The sequence below is a fragment of the Rhamphochromis sp. 'chilingali' genome (assembly GCF_963969265.1).
Source record: "Rhamphochromis sp. 'chilingali' genome assembly, chromosome: 22".
Classification (NCBI taxonomy): domain Eukaryota; kingdom Metazoa; phylum Chordata; class Actinopteri; order Cichliformes; family Cichlidae; genus Rhamphochromis; species Rhamphochromis sp. 'chilingali'.
Genome location: NC_137950.1, coordinates 5,456,114 through 5,469,874, shown reverse-complemented (window position 1 = coordinate 5,469,874; position 13,761 = coordinate 5,456,114). Strand labels below are relative to the sequence as shown.

The 13,761-nt window shown below is 40.7% G+C and overlaps 1 protein-coding gene across 5 annotated transcripts in view; it reads left to right on the top strand.

The window, feature by feature from the left end:
- LOC308390389 (uncharacterized protein) overlaps positions 1–12,730 on the top strand; it is a 46,013-nt gene extending 33,283 nt beyond the window's left edge. For 4 of the 5 annotated variants that reach the window (XM_080872339.1, XM_080872338.1, XM_080872337.1 and 1 more), the window contains 15 exons: positions 177–436; positions 536–773; positions 857–1,040; positions 3,903–4,029; positions 4,220–4,306; positions 5,173–5,358; positions 5,439–5,701; positions 5,862–6,010; positions 7,235–7,319; positions 8,506–8,620; positions 9,852–9,983; positions 10,071–10,322; positions 11,568–11,709; positions 11,818–11,974; positions 12,053–12,730. In XM_080872339.1, coding sequence (XP_080728465.1) covers positions 177–436; positions 536–773; positions 857–1,040; positions 3,903–4,029; positions 4,220–4,306; positions 5,173–5,358; positions 5,439–5,701; positions 5,862–6,010; positions 7,235–7,319; positions 8,506–8,620; positions 9,852–9,983; positions 10,071–10,322; positions 11,568–11,709; positions 11,818–11,974; positions 12,053–12,466 — 2,791 coding nt within the window. In that variant the 3' untranslated portion in view covers positions 12,467–12,730. The remainder of the gene's footprint in view (positions 1–176; positions 437–535; positions 774–856; positions 1,041–3,902; positions 4,030–4,219; positions 4,307–5,172; positions 5,359–5,438; positions 5,702–5,861; positions 6,011–7,234; positions 7,320–8,505; positions 8,621–9,851; positions 9,984–10,070; positions 10,323–11,567; positions 11,710–11,817; positions 11,975–12,052) is intronic. The other variant, XM_080872336.1, reaches the window with a different exon arrangement.
- The last annotated feature ends 1,031 nt before the right edge of the window (positions 12,731–13,761 follow it).

Genomic DNA, 13,761 nt, shown 5'->3' with positions numbered 1-13,761 from the left:
TCTGTCACTTTTCTGAGTCATTAAATCAGGACAGCTGGAGAATTGTCAGCCATGCACTGTAATGACCCCACATTAATGGTGTCGCGTGTCGTCTGTAACGTGTGGTGTTTTCAATCCACTGTAGAAGTGGGTTGAAAACATCTCAAACAGTCTCTTTCTCTGTCTCTTTCTTTCAGACATTGCTACTCTCAGTACCTCACAGCCCAGGTGATCGACAGTGATGGGCAACCAATCAAAAGCACCAAGTCTTCCTTCTACCATTCCTTGTGTCGTCTTGAATGGGTGCCAGCCTATCGCCCAAAACAAGGAGGCCAGCTGGACAGAAAGTACCTCTGTCCGAGCTCTGTCTACCTGTCATCACCTGAAGTCACCAACTTGCTGGGGACCCATGTCGACTATGTGGACATTAGCTCCAGCGACTTCAGCAGAGCTCTTGGTAAAAATGTGTCTTTTACAGTGGCGATTACTTTTGTCCATTGCTATTCTTGTTGGTTGTCCTGTAAAGGAGTCTGTAACTGTGTTCCTGCTCTTGTAGGGATGAGAGAAACAATCTCAGTGGATGTTCTGATTAACTATCTGAAAACGTGGTGCATCAAACCAGAGGAAGATGTTCAGGAGCAAAGGCTCCCTGAGGATGAGTCAAAAAGGGGAACTTTCACTTCCACAATTCAGCACATCCACAACGTCTACACCTACCTGCAACAAAACTGTTCTCAGGGCAGCCTGAAGGAGCTCTTCCAGCATACACCTGCTGTGTTTATAGAGAACGAAAGGTACATTATCATCATTTTCAGCATACCTTTTCAGATTATTCTCAAAGTACCTGAAAACCACAAGCAGTACTTTGTTTCCTCAGGCGCAGTGATGACTGGTGCACTGGACGGTTCTACCACCTGAAAGAGGTGTGCTGGGGCGACCCAACAAACATGTTCCAGCGCTACAAAGAGCTCACACGTAAACCAGACAGCCCTGTCCGGGAGCCCAAAGTCCTGTTTCCTTTCTATCACCGTCTGGAAGACATGAAAGACTTCTTCGTCAGGGTAAGCTGCCCTACTAAAGAAGAAAAGAAACATAAGGTTTCTTTTTGTTTTCTTTTTTTTCCCTTTGATGTCACTGTCAGCTTTTCAGCTTTACTGTCAATCAGTAAAAGCACTGAATCAATACATGAGAATAATGCAGATTTGCTTCTGTTAAGCTAACAAGGAAGCAGGTTTTATTCAGCACAGTGAGATCAGTGTGAAGACAGATTGTGTAGCCATGCTCTGAGTTAGTTCTGAGGATACTGAATGGTATTTTGGTATGGATTCAATGCTTTAGTCATTTTTCAAAAAACAAAGCTCACATGATTTTTCTTTCTCGAAGTGTAAAATATGACCTACTGATTATCTGCAGAGAGGTTGTTTACTTCCCATCAGTCTGGGTGTCCATTGGTGTACTTAGCATTTGGGGTCAACCAGGTTTCCTGGTATAACTAAGATATCATTGTATACAAACTCAGATTAATTTTAAAAAGCCATTTAAAAGTCTTAAACTTTCTGTTACTGTTCTTGTGCTAGAATTGGCTGTAGGTCACCTAGAGGGTAGTTGTTGAAAAGGATTGTATGGTTGTATTGTGTTTGGGCTAGAAAGCCATTGGATTTTTATTTTTGAGTACTGCCTATAAAATTTCAGTGGGAATTTTCATCACAATTGTCTGCTTTATTGTAGATTTGTCTTCAGATTTCCTTAATAACTAAAGTAAAGCAGCTCCATTATTCCTACATAGCAAATACTGATTGTGCTAAGTAAAACTTTATTGGCTAGCTAGTTAGCCATTTAAACAATGGCTTGCTCTGAGCGATGGCTTGCTCTGACTATCGTCAGAGCGCTTGCTCATACAGCAGGGGTGCCTAGTGGTGCCATATGGGACAACTAAAAACACTGGGGTGGCACACCAACAGAATCTCCAGATTTATTATGCTGTTGTCAAATTTAGGTTACTAGAAAAAATATGACAAAAAAGAGAGAAAGAAAATAATTATATGCCTAGTTAATTTCTTGCTATTAAAGATGATATCACTGAAAATAGGCAGTCAATGTCTCAAATCATTGTAGGGTGTCTTCCTTTCTCTTTTGCTCATGTGTATTAGAATTATTACCAACAGAGGACCATCTTGCCAAAGGGGGGAAGCAAATTTTAGGTGGCAGCCAGTGCTTGCCTTAGCCTCCCCTTGGTGACACCCCTGTCAGAGAGGATCATATGACTTTCGGGGTTTTCTCTGTTAGGGTCTTTACCTTACAATTAGAGCAGGGCGATATGGCCAAAAATATTTATCACGATATATATTTGAAAATTTGTGATAACGATATAACCGACGATATAATTGATGCGAGACAAAATACAACTCCACAACATTACTAGTGCAAAAAGACAACCTTCCATTTATTTTCACTTAAACAAGAAGCTGGTTTTTATGTACATTAAAGCTTCATAAAAATGTAACAGTGCAAATGCAAATTCCTTGCTGAAAGTTTAACCAAAAGGCATTTCCAGTAGAAATGGGCTGACATATCCTGAGCATAACCATGTATAATATCCACTGAAGTTAAAAAGAGGTGCTTTGCAACATTAAACTGCAGTGTGCAGTACGCATTTTTCGGACCATAAGGTGCACGGGATTATAAGGCACATTAAGCAAAACAAAGCAGTCAGATAAATCAAACTTTATTAAACTCATTCTTCTTGCTTCCTCCACTTCTGTACCATTGATTCATTAATGTTGAATTCTCTGGCAGCTGCTCTATTCCCATGTTGTTGCAGTATATTAATGACTAACCTCGTATAGTGGATGGATTATCTCAGTTGTTCTCCTGACTGAAGTTTGGTCCGTTTACAGCATCCTGCCATGCGATTGCATTTGTCTCTAACCATGAAGAACCTTCACGTTAACTTTTATAAGTGGAAAAGTGTTAGCGTTTGTCCTCCAGCTTCACTGTTTATGTTATGCTAACATAGCTGTGTCGCTAGCGATCACGTAGCACATCATTATATACCAGCTAGCCCAACTTCAGTAACCCTACAAACGTCACTGCTGTTTAGTTTCCTGTCTTCATTTATGTTGGAAGTGATAGCAGAGCTGTACGTTTGATTTTTTTCAGAAATCTCTCCGTCAGAACGTGCTATATCATGCTTAGGTAACTAGCGAAACTAGCGAGCTAACTTCCGCTAGCTTCCTGCTAACTTCTAACTCCGTTAAATGTAATAACTTTTGTTTTCATGGATGCCTGGAAGTTAAACTTTATAGTTACACCTGGTAAAGCAGCAATGCTGATCGTTTTATTAAAGATGAAAGAATTTAGACAGTTTTTAACGCTCAGTGATGCTGCAGTGTTCGTTTGAACTGAAGTCTACGGAGTTTAGGACCCAGATTACTCCCAGATTTAAGAGCATCTTAGTCCGACAAATACGACAATAACAACGGCCGCTTGCATGTTCTGCAAAAAAATGTGCTTTGTTGTGTATCTGACGGACAAACACCAAACCAGTTCCACATCACTGAAGTTGCACCATTTTTACAAACAAATTCTGGTTCATCTGTTTCACTCAACAATCGGCCATGTGCGTATGAAAACAAAGGCACTGCGCATGCGCGTTTTACTCCCATTCTATCGCGATATTTCATTTTCCTATCGTTGCCTAACATTATACCGGTATTACCGTGAACGGTATAATATGGCCCAGCCCTACTTACAATTTAAAGCACCTTGAATGAATTGTGATTTGGCAATTTGATATAAATCAAATTGAGTTAAAAAAAAATAAAGGAGGACCGACTGTTAACAAAAATGCAGTACTATATACTAATAATAATACTAATACTAATTCAACTCTTTGTGTCTGCATTTCTTTCTCTCATGCATAGCTGCTGAATGTGGAAAACGACCCCAACATGAACCAGTATGTTGGCTTGTTGGAACTGATCTGTTCCTCCTTTCCCATACCAACTGCTGAAGTGCTACAGGATGTCTCGATACTCTATGCCAGACTTGGTAAGAACATTTAGATTGCCTTTCTTTCATTGACTCATACATTTGTTTACTGTTGATGTCCCATCTGCCAGGAGCTCATTATTTCCTGCTCAATAGTCTCTCCATTGACTAGCTTGATTTGATACTTGATCCTTCTTCTGTTTTTCTTTACATAAAATATTTTAATGCAATGTCGTATTTGTTTTAACAGCTAAAAACTGTAAATCCAAAATGTCCGGAGACCAGGAAAGAATTCCTCAGTCCAAACTTAATCACAGTTACTGCTCCACTTTGAAAGGTGAGTCATGTATCTATTCCAAAAACAACGCACCTTTCTTTACCTGTTCACGCAGAATTTCTGTTGGAAATCCAGCATTATCTGCCATTTGTCAGTGTGCCGCATGCTTTAAATGCAGCTGGGATGAATTTGTTGCTGCAGCATTAAAGCATTTTGAACTTGGGACTGAAGACAGTCAGACTGCACTGTCTGGAGTGGGAATGTTTATATTTTTTACATTTAGCAATACTCTTGTAGTACCTGCGGAAAAATATTTATTCAGACTTAAAACAATATAAATACTCAGCAGATCCTTTGTGCAGAAAGCTGAATGTAAGCATCAGGTGAAAGATGTGACGCAAAGATATTGTGTGAGGTAAAAGACATGGGTGCATGTTAGTGTTCTTAAAATGATGGAAAGTTGTTATGGCAGTTTGGATCACGAGTATGGTCAGCAGTTACAACAGCATGTGTCAAAGTTAATAAAGCAGTCAATTAAAGTAAACCTTGGTGCAGATTGCTGCAACTTGCATCATAAATCATTAAAATATGAGCACACAGAGAACCAACTTAACAGTCAACATCGGGCAATTCTTTCTACTTTTGTATCTATATGATGCTGACCGCAGATATGTTTTATATGGTCAGCACAGAAGTCCCGCCCACCTGCCGGGCAACCAAAAGATGGTTGGCTTCAAATAAGTGGAAGGGAGATGAAATGCTAAATCGAAATCTGCATTTAGTGTGAACCTCTTACAACCAACCTGCAGTTTTTGTAGTACAATGAGAAAAAAAGTCATGCTAAATGTCTACAGCTTATTCTGTGTGTACCTTTGCTGTTTATGTGTTACGTGTCTGATTTATATGGTTGTGTGCATGTCTGATAGGGATGGTGTCTGATAAGAAGGTCTTCCCTACTAAGAATAACAACTGGGTGAGTCTGGCACATAAGCCTATGATCAGTGACAGCAAAGAGCTGGAGAAGATCTTCAAACCTCATAAGCAGGTGCGTCTGCTCAACCTGCCCCCACCAGAGAAGAAGACGGCGCTCAAGAACAAGACAGGAAACTCTGGTATAGTGCTTTTACATTTTTATTGTTTGTGTTAGAATAGACTGTGATTGATACTTTCATGATTTTTTTTCTCTTAATAGACGCGGCAGATCGAACTGCATTCAATGAGGAAGACAGACAACTGTTTCTGGACATCTGTGGTATTCGTCAGCTCTCCGAATGTGTCAAGAGTGAGCCTCTGACTGAGAACCTGAGGCCCTGTCCGTCCATGCAGAGCCTGGTGCGCTGGATTGTTCCCTACGTTCAGAGGTTTCTCTATCACCATGACGAACTGAATGAAGTCTATTCAGAGCTGACTGAACAAAACATAGCAGGAAAAATCAAGCACCTCTCCTTTGCACAGGTAAGAGGATAAATCTGAAGGAACCCTAATTTGTCTTATTTTTTCCTCTTAAGAGTCTTCTTGTAGGTGCATCCACAACACCTAAAGCTCTGCAAGGAAGAAAGCATGAAAACAAAGACAACAAATATGCACTCCTTTGTTTCTGTCTGATTATTCACAGGTCGGCAAGCTATACATTCGCCACCAGCTGGATGTAGCTGACGATGAGGACCCTGTGATTGAGATCGTGGATGTCATCTGTCTGCTGAAGGATAAAAAAGAGCTTTACATCCAGAAAGATAATCTCTCAGCTGAGCTGGACATCTGCAGGTTTGTGTGTGATGGACGGTCTCAGAAATTAGTTTCTCCATCTAAATGATTCTTAAATGTCTTAAATGTCTTAATCATGTCTTAATCAGTGATGTTTTTCAACCTTCACTAAGTCAGGAAAAGTCTTGTAGAACAGTTCAGTGTTAAATGTTGGTGTCCAACTATTTTTCTATGAACTCCACAGAACTCTATTTTATTTTCCTTCGTTTTGCAGTTTTATGTGTAGTCATTAGAAAAATATTGAATTGAATTTGGAGGGAAACACAGAGTAGAACCTCATCATTATATGCATTACTATAGCATATTTACACGTTCTGTTCTAATTCAATTCAATTGAGTTCAGTTGTATTTATATAGCGCCAAATCACAACAACAGTCGCCTCAAGGCGCTTTAAGGTAAACCGTACAATAATTCATACAGGGAAAACTCCAACAATCATATGACCCCCTATGAGCAAGCACTTTGGCGACAGTGGGAAGGAAAAACTCCCTTTTAACAGGAAGAAACCTCCAGCAGTACCAGGCTCAGGGAGGGGCGGGGCCATCTGCTGGGGTGAGAGAAGGAAGACAGAATAAAAACATGTTGTGGAAGAGAGCGAGAGATAAATAAGTATGATTCAGTACAGAGAGGCCTATTAAGGAACTTTTACTAGGGACTAGTAAAAGCGCCATACAAATACAGGCCATTAACACATAGTGAGTGAGAAAGGTGACCGAAGAAGAAATATGCAATTCTGGATTTTGGATTTTTACTAAGTGATCAACAGTTTGTGGTGCAATTTGGACCAACCTGATGTAATTTAACAAAGCATCATTCACGTAATGTGTGTTCAGAACATGTGAACAGCTATTAAAGAAATACTAATATCAACAGAAACTATTAAGTTCTGCAAGCTCTGGCACTGAAGTTCTAGCCATTTTCCCCAGAGTGTTTCTCAGTGAGATATAAGTGAATTAATAAACCCTTTTATTATCAGATTATTTCTACAATTAATTTTTAATATGGCATCGAGTCTTAGCTGTCAGTTGAGATCCATGCATCCACATGATTTTATTAATATGATGAAGACTCATATTGATCTTTGCTGAATTTCAGAAGTCCTTCCCTCACATGCATTTAAGTCTCATAAAGAGAACATATCCTGAGTAAGCTGTTCATAGACTTACCCTGTACATGCTTTGGCATTTGTCTTACAGTAGCTTGCAATGCTGTGTGTGTTTCAGGGAGGTGGTGAAATTGTTTTGCACAGAGAGCAGCCACCAAAAGGAGCTGACACCTTTCCTTTTTGGCCTGATAACCTCGCGCAGTGTAAGTGATATATAATTCCTTCCAGCATCGATCACTAATCCACAACCAGTGAAAAGAGTCTTTAGTCATTTGCACTTTTTCATCCTGCCACTTGCACAAACTCACCACATAGCTGACCGTAGCGCCGGGTAACGGCCGTTTCCCTGGAGAGCAGTTGCATTTGCATTATTTGCCGACTCACAGAGCAGTGCAGCAGCAAAAGATGCTCAGATCTGGCCTCAGCTTTGATCCTGCTCCACTGATCATTCTCTTCTGGTTTTCCAGTAGAACAGAGCTGCATTATATAATCAGTTTTGACATCTGGATCAAATGTTTGATTTAGGTTCCATTTTGGGATTTTCCAAAGTCAATAAAATGAAATTCTTCAGTGTCTGATTAAAGGCTTTAATGATATGATCCTGTAGCGTAACATCCCTTTACACTGCAGTCAGACAGATATGAGAGGCTTAGGGGAAATCTGGCTCCTAACTTATTATATTCACTTATTACTTAGAGTATCCCAGGAAGTTGATGACTAGAAGTTCGTGTTAATTAGGACATCGGAGTTTTACTGAGAATGTCTGTCGTTGCCACTGTTGGCAAGAGAATCTGAAAAGAGAGACCTCAGATCTAGTCAGCACTGGTCTTATTATGTAGTGATTTTATAAGGAGGAACAGGGAGAATCAGACAGATGATGAATGGATCAGACCTCTGTGTTCCTCCTAAATAACTCAAATGCAAGTCCCACAGGTCTTCCAGTGTGAATAAAATTATGAAATGCAGTTAGTTTTGTTCTTTGATACAAAACAAATGCTATATGCTGTCCAGGCAACAATAAACATGAAGCATGCGGAAGTGCCAAAACTGCAGTACCTTCCATTTGAGGCAGGCTCCTAAGGCTTTGTCTGTACATTGCACCTGGTACAGTTTATGGATGCAGCTTGTTAGCTATGTTAGTTAGCTGTAGCAGTTACCTTAGCACTCCTGTGTCTCATCTGATTATGGTCATTTCTGGATGTAAAAAAAAGAACATGGCAACAGGCAAAATGTAAATGTTTTAGTTTTAAAATACAAAGTCCACAAACCACTGGTGATATCATGTTGCTACGTCCATCTTTTTTATACAGTCTGTCAACCTTGCCTAATATTATGTGTATGCCGTGTATACTATAATAACTACAATAACTATAATAAATACATATGCAGGACCCAAGAGCCCTGAAGAGATTCTTTGCCAAAGAGGAAATCAGAGAGCTGCCCAGTGAGGAGGAACTGTGGGAGGTCCCAGAGCCTCACAAACCAGACATTCCCCCTGAAAGAGGTACAGAAGACACATGGTGGAAAAAACACACACACAGCCATCCTGTCTCACATGAAATGTTGGATTTACATAAATATCAGAACATATCTGTCAGTCAGGACAACAGTGACCCCCTAGGCCACAGAGGTAGTAACCTTTTGGAAAAACAGCGTAACCGATAGGTTATCGTTATGTTGATGGAATTTGATCGAACAGAATACTAAAGGTGAAAGTTGAAAAGTCAAAGCTTCCACTTGTTTCCATTAATTTATTCACCATAACAGACACATTAACTCTCAAAGCGAAATAGGTTTGATTAAAATAACAGTTTAATTGAATGTAGCATTGCTTGATGTCATTGCGATGGCTCTGTTTACACTCTTCTACACCTCTAATTGGCTATTTTCACACACACCATGCGATTTAAGCTGCTGTAACCTGGCCACACCTGTTGCACATCTGCAAGCTGCTTTGCAACCCAGCCAACTCCTATGTTTTTCTTTCATTTTGGCTTGTCTGCATGGGTCGGACTTGTCATTAACACCTGCTCTCCTACAACAGAGCCATAGTGCCAAAAATATATATCGGTAAATAAGGTTCTTTGTTACTCTATAGTGCTCCTCACTGATTTACTTACCTTTGTGAAATTGCAGAATGTTTGAAAAACAGCCTGAAAAATCCATGTGTTCAGCCCAGTGTTGTTGTGCATGAGAATCACAGTTTGATGCAGAATATCAGCTCAGTGCTACAACTGCAACACGAGCTGAATCCTAAAACTCACTGCTGCTTCCTCTCACGCTTCCATCTGCAGTTCCTCCAATTCTCTCTGTGACACTTGCCCCCATTTCCATTATCATTTCATAATATTCAAAGTGGTTTTCTTCGCAGTCTCAGCCTCACACAAACACTCTCCTTCGGCACACACACACACACAGTGCACATAACTGGTGTGTTTCTCGCATATGCTAATTCGAGTTTGTTCACTCTTGTGTGTGGTGACATAAAAGAGCAGCTGTTGCCAGGGCTCAAAGAGCAAGAGGAGCAGATCCCATACTGCAGCAGAGAGCACACACATACACACACATTTTACAAGGATTAATATGATCAAAGACTTTTTCATTACACATTTTGCTTTCATGGCACAACAGCTCTGAGACAGGCTCACACTGTGTATGATTGGTGTTTTATTTAAGGTTTCATTTCAATGTTTCCTTTATATTCTTTGGATTTAACTGAAACTATTATCCTCCAGTGCTGTCAAGGAGTTTCTCCTCCACCAGCTCCACAGTCGAGCCATCTCACCCTGGACAAGAGGACGGGGAACAGACGCTTGTCTGCTGGCCTCCTCGAGCACCAATACACAGCACAGGAGGCAGTCGAGCTGGTACTTAATGCAGATGCTCAGAGTAAAGAAAATTTTGTTTATATTAGCAGTATAAAAAGTGCATGTTTCATTTGTCACATTTGTCAGGAGGTCAGGAAGATAGCAAAGTGGTGGAGGCCGTCATGAAGATGTGGCCTCCTCCAGCTGGACCGAAAGAACAAGGCCTGGAGATGGAAGTCGCACCCAGAGGAAGCAGCCATGAAGGAAACCATCCACCCAGAAGCAGCAGCAGCACCAACAGACCTGCAGACCAACCCAGCCTTCAGAGGCTTCCCAGTCATCCAGAGCAAGCTAACACAACTGCTGCTGCTGCAAACACCAACACACCACCACCACCAGGTTTCACATTCAAGATCCTTAAAAACACAGATATTCGGTTCAGTTTTATTTATATAGCACCAAATCACAACAAATCACATCAAGGTGCTTTGTATTGTAAGGTAAAGATCGTACGATAATACAAAGAAAACCCCAGCAATCAAACAACCCCCTGTGAGCAAGCACATGGCGAAAAACTCCCCTTTAACAGGAAGAAACCTCCACTTGAATAATTAGATTCCTGCACCAGTTAACATTCTGATATCAGAGGTGACACTTCTCCATATTTATGCTGCAGCAGAATAAAAAGAGTTATTAACCTGCCTAATCTAGTAAACTTTCAGGTGGTTTAGTGATTTTGCCGCTGCAGGCGGATTTGTGGGTTTCCAGTATAGCGAGGGCCTCTGGATGAGAGATAACAGCTTAGGACTTTTTCGTTTTTCAGTCAATAGCAACAAATGCAACTAAATTTTATAGAACAAAACTGAAGCCAAAAATAAACACACTTCTGTTTACTAGAATCTGACACACAAGTGAGTCAGATTTTCACAAAAAACAAACAAAAAACATCACAGTTTTAAGATGGATTTGACTATTAGCAATTTATATTCAATTCAATTCAGTTTTATTTATACAGCACCAAATCACAACAACAGTCGTCTCAAGGTGCTTTATATTGTAAGGTAGACCCTACAATAATACATACAGAGAAAAACCCAACAATCATATGACCCCCTATGAGCAAGCACTGTGGCGAGAGTGGGAAGGAAAAACTCCCTTTTAACAGGAAGAAACCTCCATCTGCCGTGACTGGTTTGGCTGAGAGAAGGAAGACAGGAGATATATATGAAAATGATTTTCTTCTTCCTCTGCTCAGGCTGTTTGTGTTAGAAATGGACAAAGAATAAATGTGTGCAGCTTTAAGTGTTTTACCTTTGCAAAATTATATTTTCACCACAGGGCAGAATGGTAACACAGAACCGTCTTTCTCAGTTTGTGATAATCACAAGAAACTGAAAATACTTACAGAGAGGGAGAGACAGGTAGATTAAAAGATCGTCCACAATAAGTTAGTTTTATTGTCTTAACCAGCTGCATCTTGCATTATCAGTTAAGATGTTGATTTTAGCTTGTTAGTGAGCAAAGACACAACACTACAAACAGAAAGTTCTTGTGTAATTCTGCGTTGTGTCATTATTCCCAAACTGTTACAGCACATCCTGTAAAAACTAACGTTTTCCATTTGGTGTTGTCTGTCACCAACAGAGCGCCGTCAGCAGAGTGAGACCACTCGGTCTGACACAGCTGAAGGTGGAGAGAAAAGCCTTGCAGCTCCCAGACCTCCACCGAGTCCTCCATCTGAACCACCTGCTGAGACAGCCAGCAGCCAGCCCGTTCCAAACAGCCTGTAGGCTTCTTCTCCTCTTCCCAAATATGTAAAATATTCAGAAAATGTTGATTTTCACTCTTACTGAGTATGTATTTCTAATCTCTCTCCTTTGTCTCTCTCTGTCAGTGCTGTACCTGAGGCTGTGGTGCTTTCTAGTACTTTCCAGGGGACTGCAGCAGCTGCTGCAGAGATCCGTCCTCCTCTGAACCTGGACTTTCCTCACTGGAACAAAACCAAGGCCACACTTGAAGACATGGAGCTCACCTGCCAGAGACCCACCACCGTCAGTATACCGACTGCAAGCTTTGGTTTCCTAGTCGCTGGTTATCAAGTCTTTCCTAATAGCTCCTCTGTTTTGTAGGTGGTCTTATCAGAAGACGAGATAGATGTGGCAGCGATCGGCGAATGGGGGGAGCAGCTGGTCAACTCCTTCCTGTGCCACTGGAGAGATAGCAGCGACCCTGGACGACCCACGCACGTCATGTGGTGCAATCAGAGCGGGGAGACCGGTCAGCCATACGACTTTAAGCTCACCTTCGGATCCACAGGAGAGCCTGAGGTGGTGTATGTGGAGGTGAAGTCGACTATAAAGAAAGAGAAGTCATTTATCCACATGTCTGCCAACGAGCTGGACTTTGCACTGAAGGAGAAGGAACGATACCACATATACAGAGTGTACAGCACTGGAGATGCTCAGAACGTACGCCTTTGTCGGATTCAGAACCTAGCGCAGCATCTCCACACCAAAGACTTAGCTCTTTATCTGTTTGTGTAGTTCCTTTTAAAATCTGTGGAGATATTTGCACAAGTTGCCTAAAATAATTTTGTGTAATTTTTAATGTTTGTAGTAAATGCACTGATTTGAGTCCTTTTAGCTGTATATTGTGCCGTTTATGTTTAATGTATTGTATTTGCTTTTGAGCAAAAGATACATTTTGCTCCTTTTAATGTCAACTGTTTTCCATATTCAGTGAAGTTAAGCAATCTGCTAACCTTTTTTACTTTCTGTACCATTCCTTTATTCCTTTGAAATAATAAAAGTGTGTCTATTGAAGAGTTTCTTTTATTGAATTTCAAGGTACTTTATATGTTTACATGACGAGAAACCCATCATCCAATGTTCCCCTATAAGCAAACACTTGGTGACCATGGGGAGGAAGAACTCCCTTTTATCAAGTGACCTCAAGTGGAAGGTGAAGGACAAGAAAGGAGGATGCAAAGAGGAGCATAGTGAGGCTATGAACACCAAAGAGGATTAAACAGAAACTACAGGAGAGAGAAGACAAACCTTAATGACTCACAGTAGTATATTATATGTTTGAGGAGGGAAAAGAGGCGAGTGAAGGGTAAGTGCATCAGAATAAAACATTAATTTGTACAGCACTTTACAAAACAGTTACAACGTGCTTAAAATAGTTCAGCCAAAAGAAAGTGCTCATTGTGTCAAAATAAAGCTCAAAGATCACAACCAGACTAGGGGCATAATACTTACATAATACTTAATGTTGGACGACAGATTTCCATGTTTTTCCAAGCCACTGGCCACCTTTGGGTCAGACAAATAACTGGAGACTTGATATTTGGAATCACTGAGCTAAAAGATCTTTTGTGACACCCATCACGTAACATCAGGCAAAGTCCCCCAGCAGTCTGACCCTGTGCTAAGGGATGGTTCATGGTCACCTGATCCAGCCCAAACTCTGAGCTTTATCAAAAAGGAAAGTTTGAAGTGTAATCTTGGAAGAAAAGAGGACATCTCTGTTTCCCAAATCCAAACCGGAAGCTGGTTAGAAACTCGGAACCACAAGTAAGCCAACAGTGTGAGCTTAACAGGGCGGCAACAAAGAAGCACTAATATGAGGAAAATACAACCTCTCGTTATTTGTTTCTGGTACATGTTAGTAACTGTGATTCGGCATTTTTGGCCAACTGAAGACTTTTCAAGGAACTTTTAGAACAGCCTGAATTACAGTTGGAATTACAGTAGTCCAGCCTTAAAGTAATATGGCTGCCTCTACCTAAGCCAGTTCTGGTTTTGAGCTCACCTCTCAAATTCATTCTGATATAGTT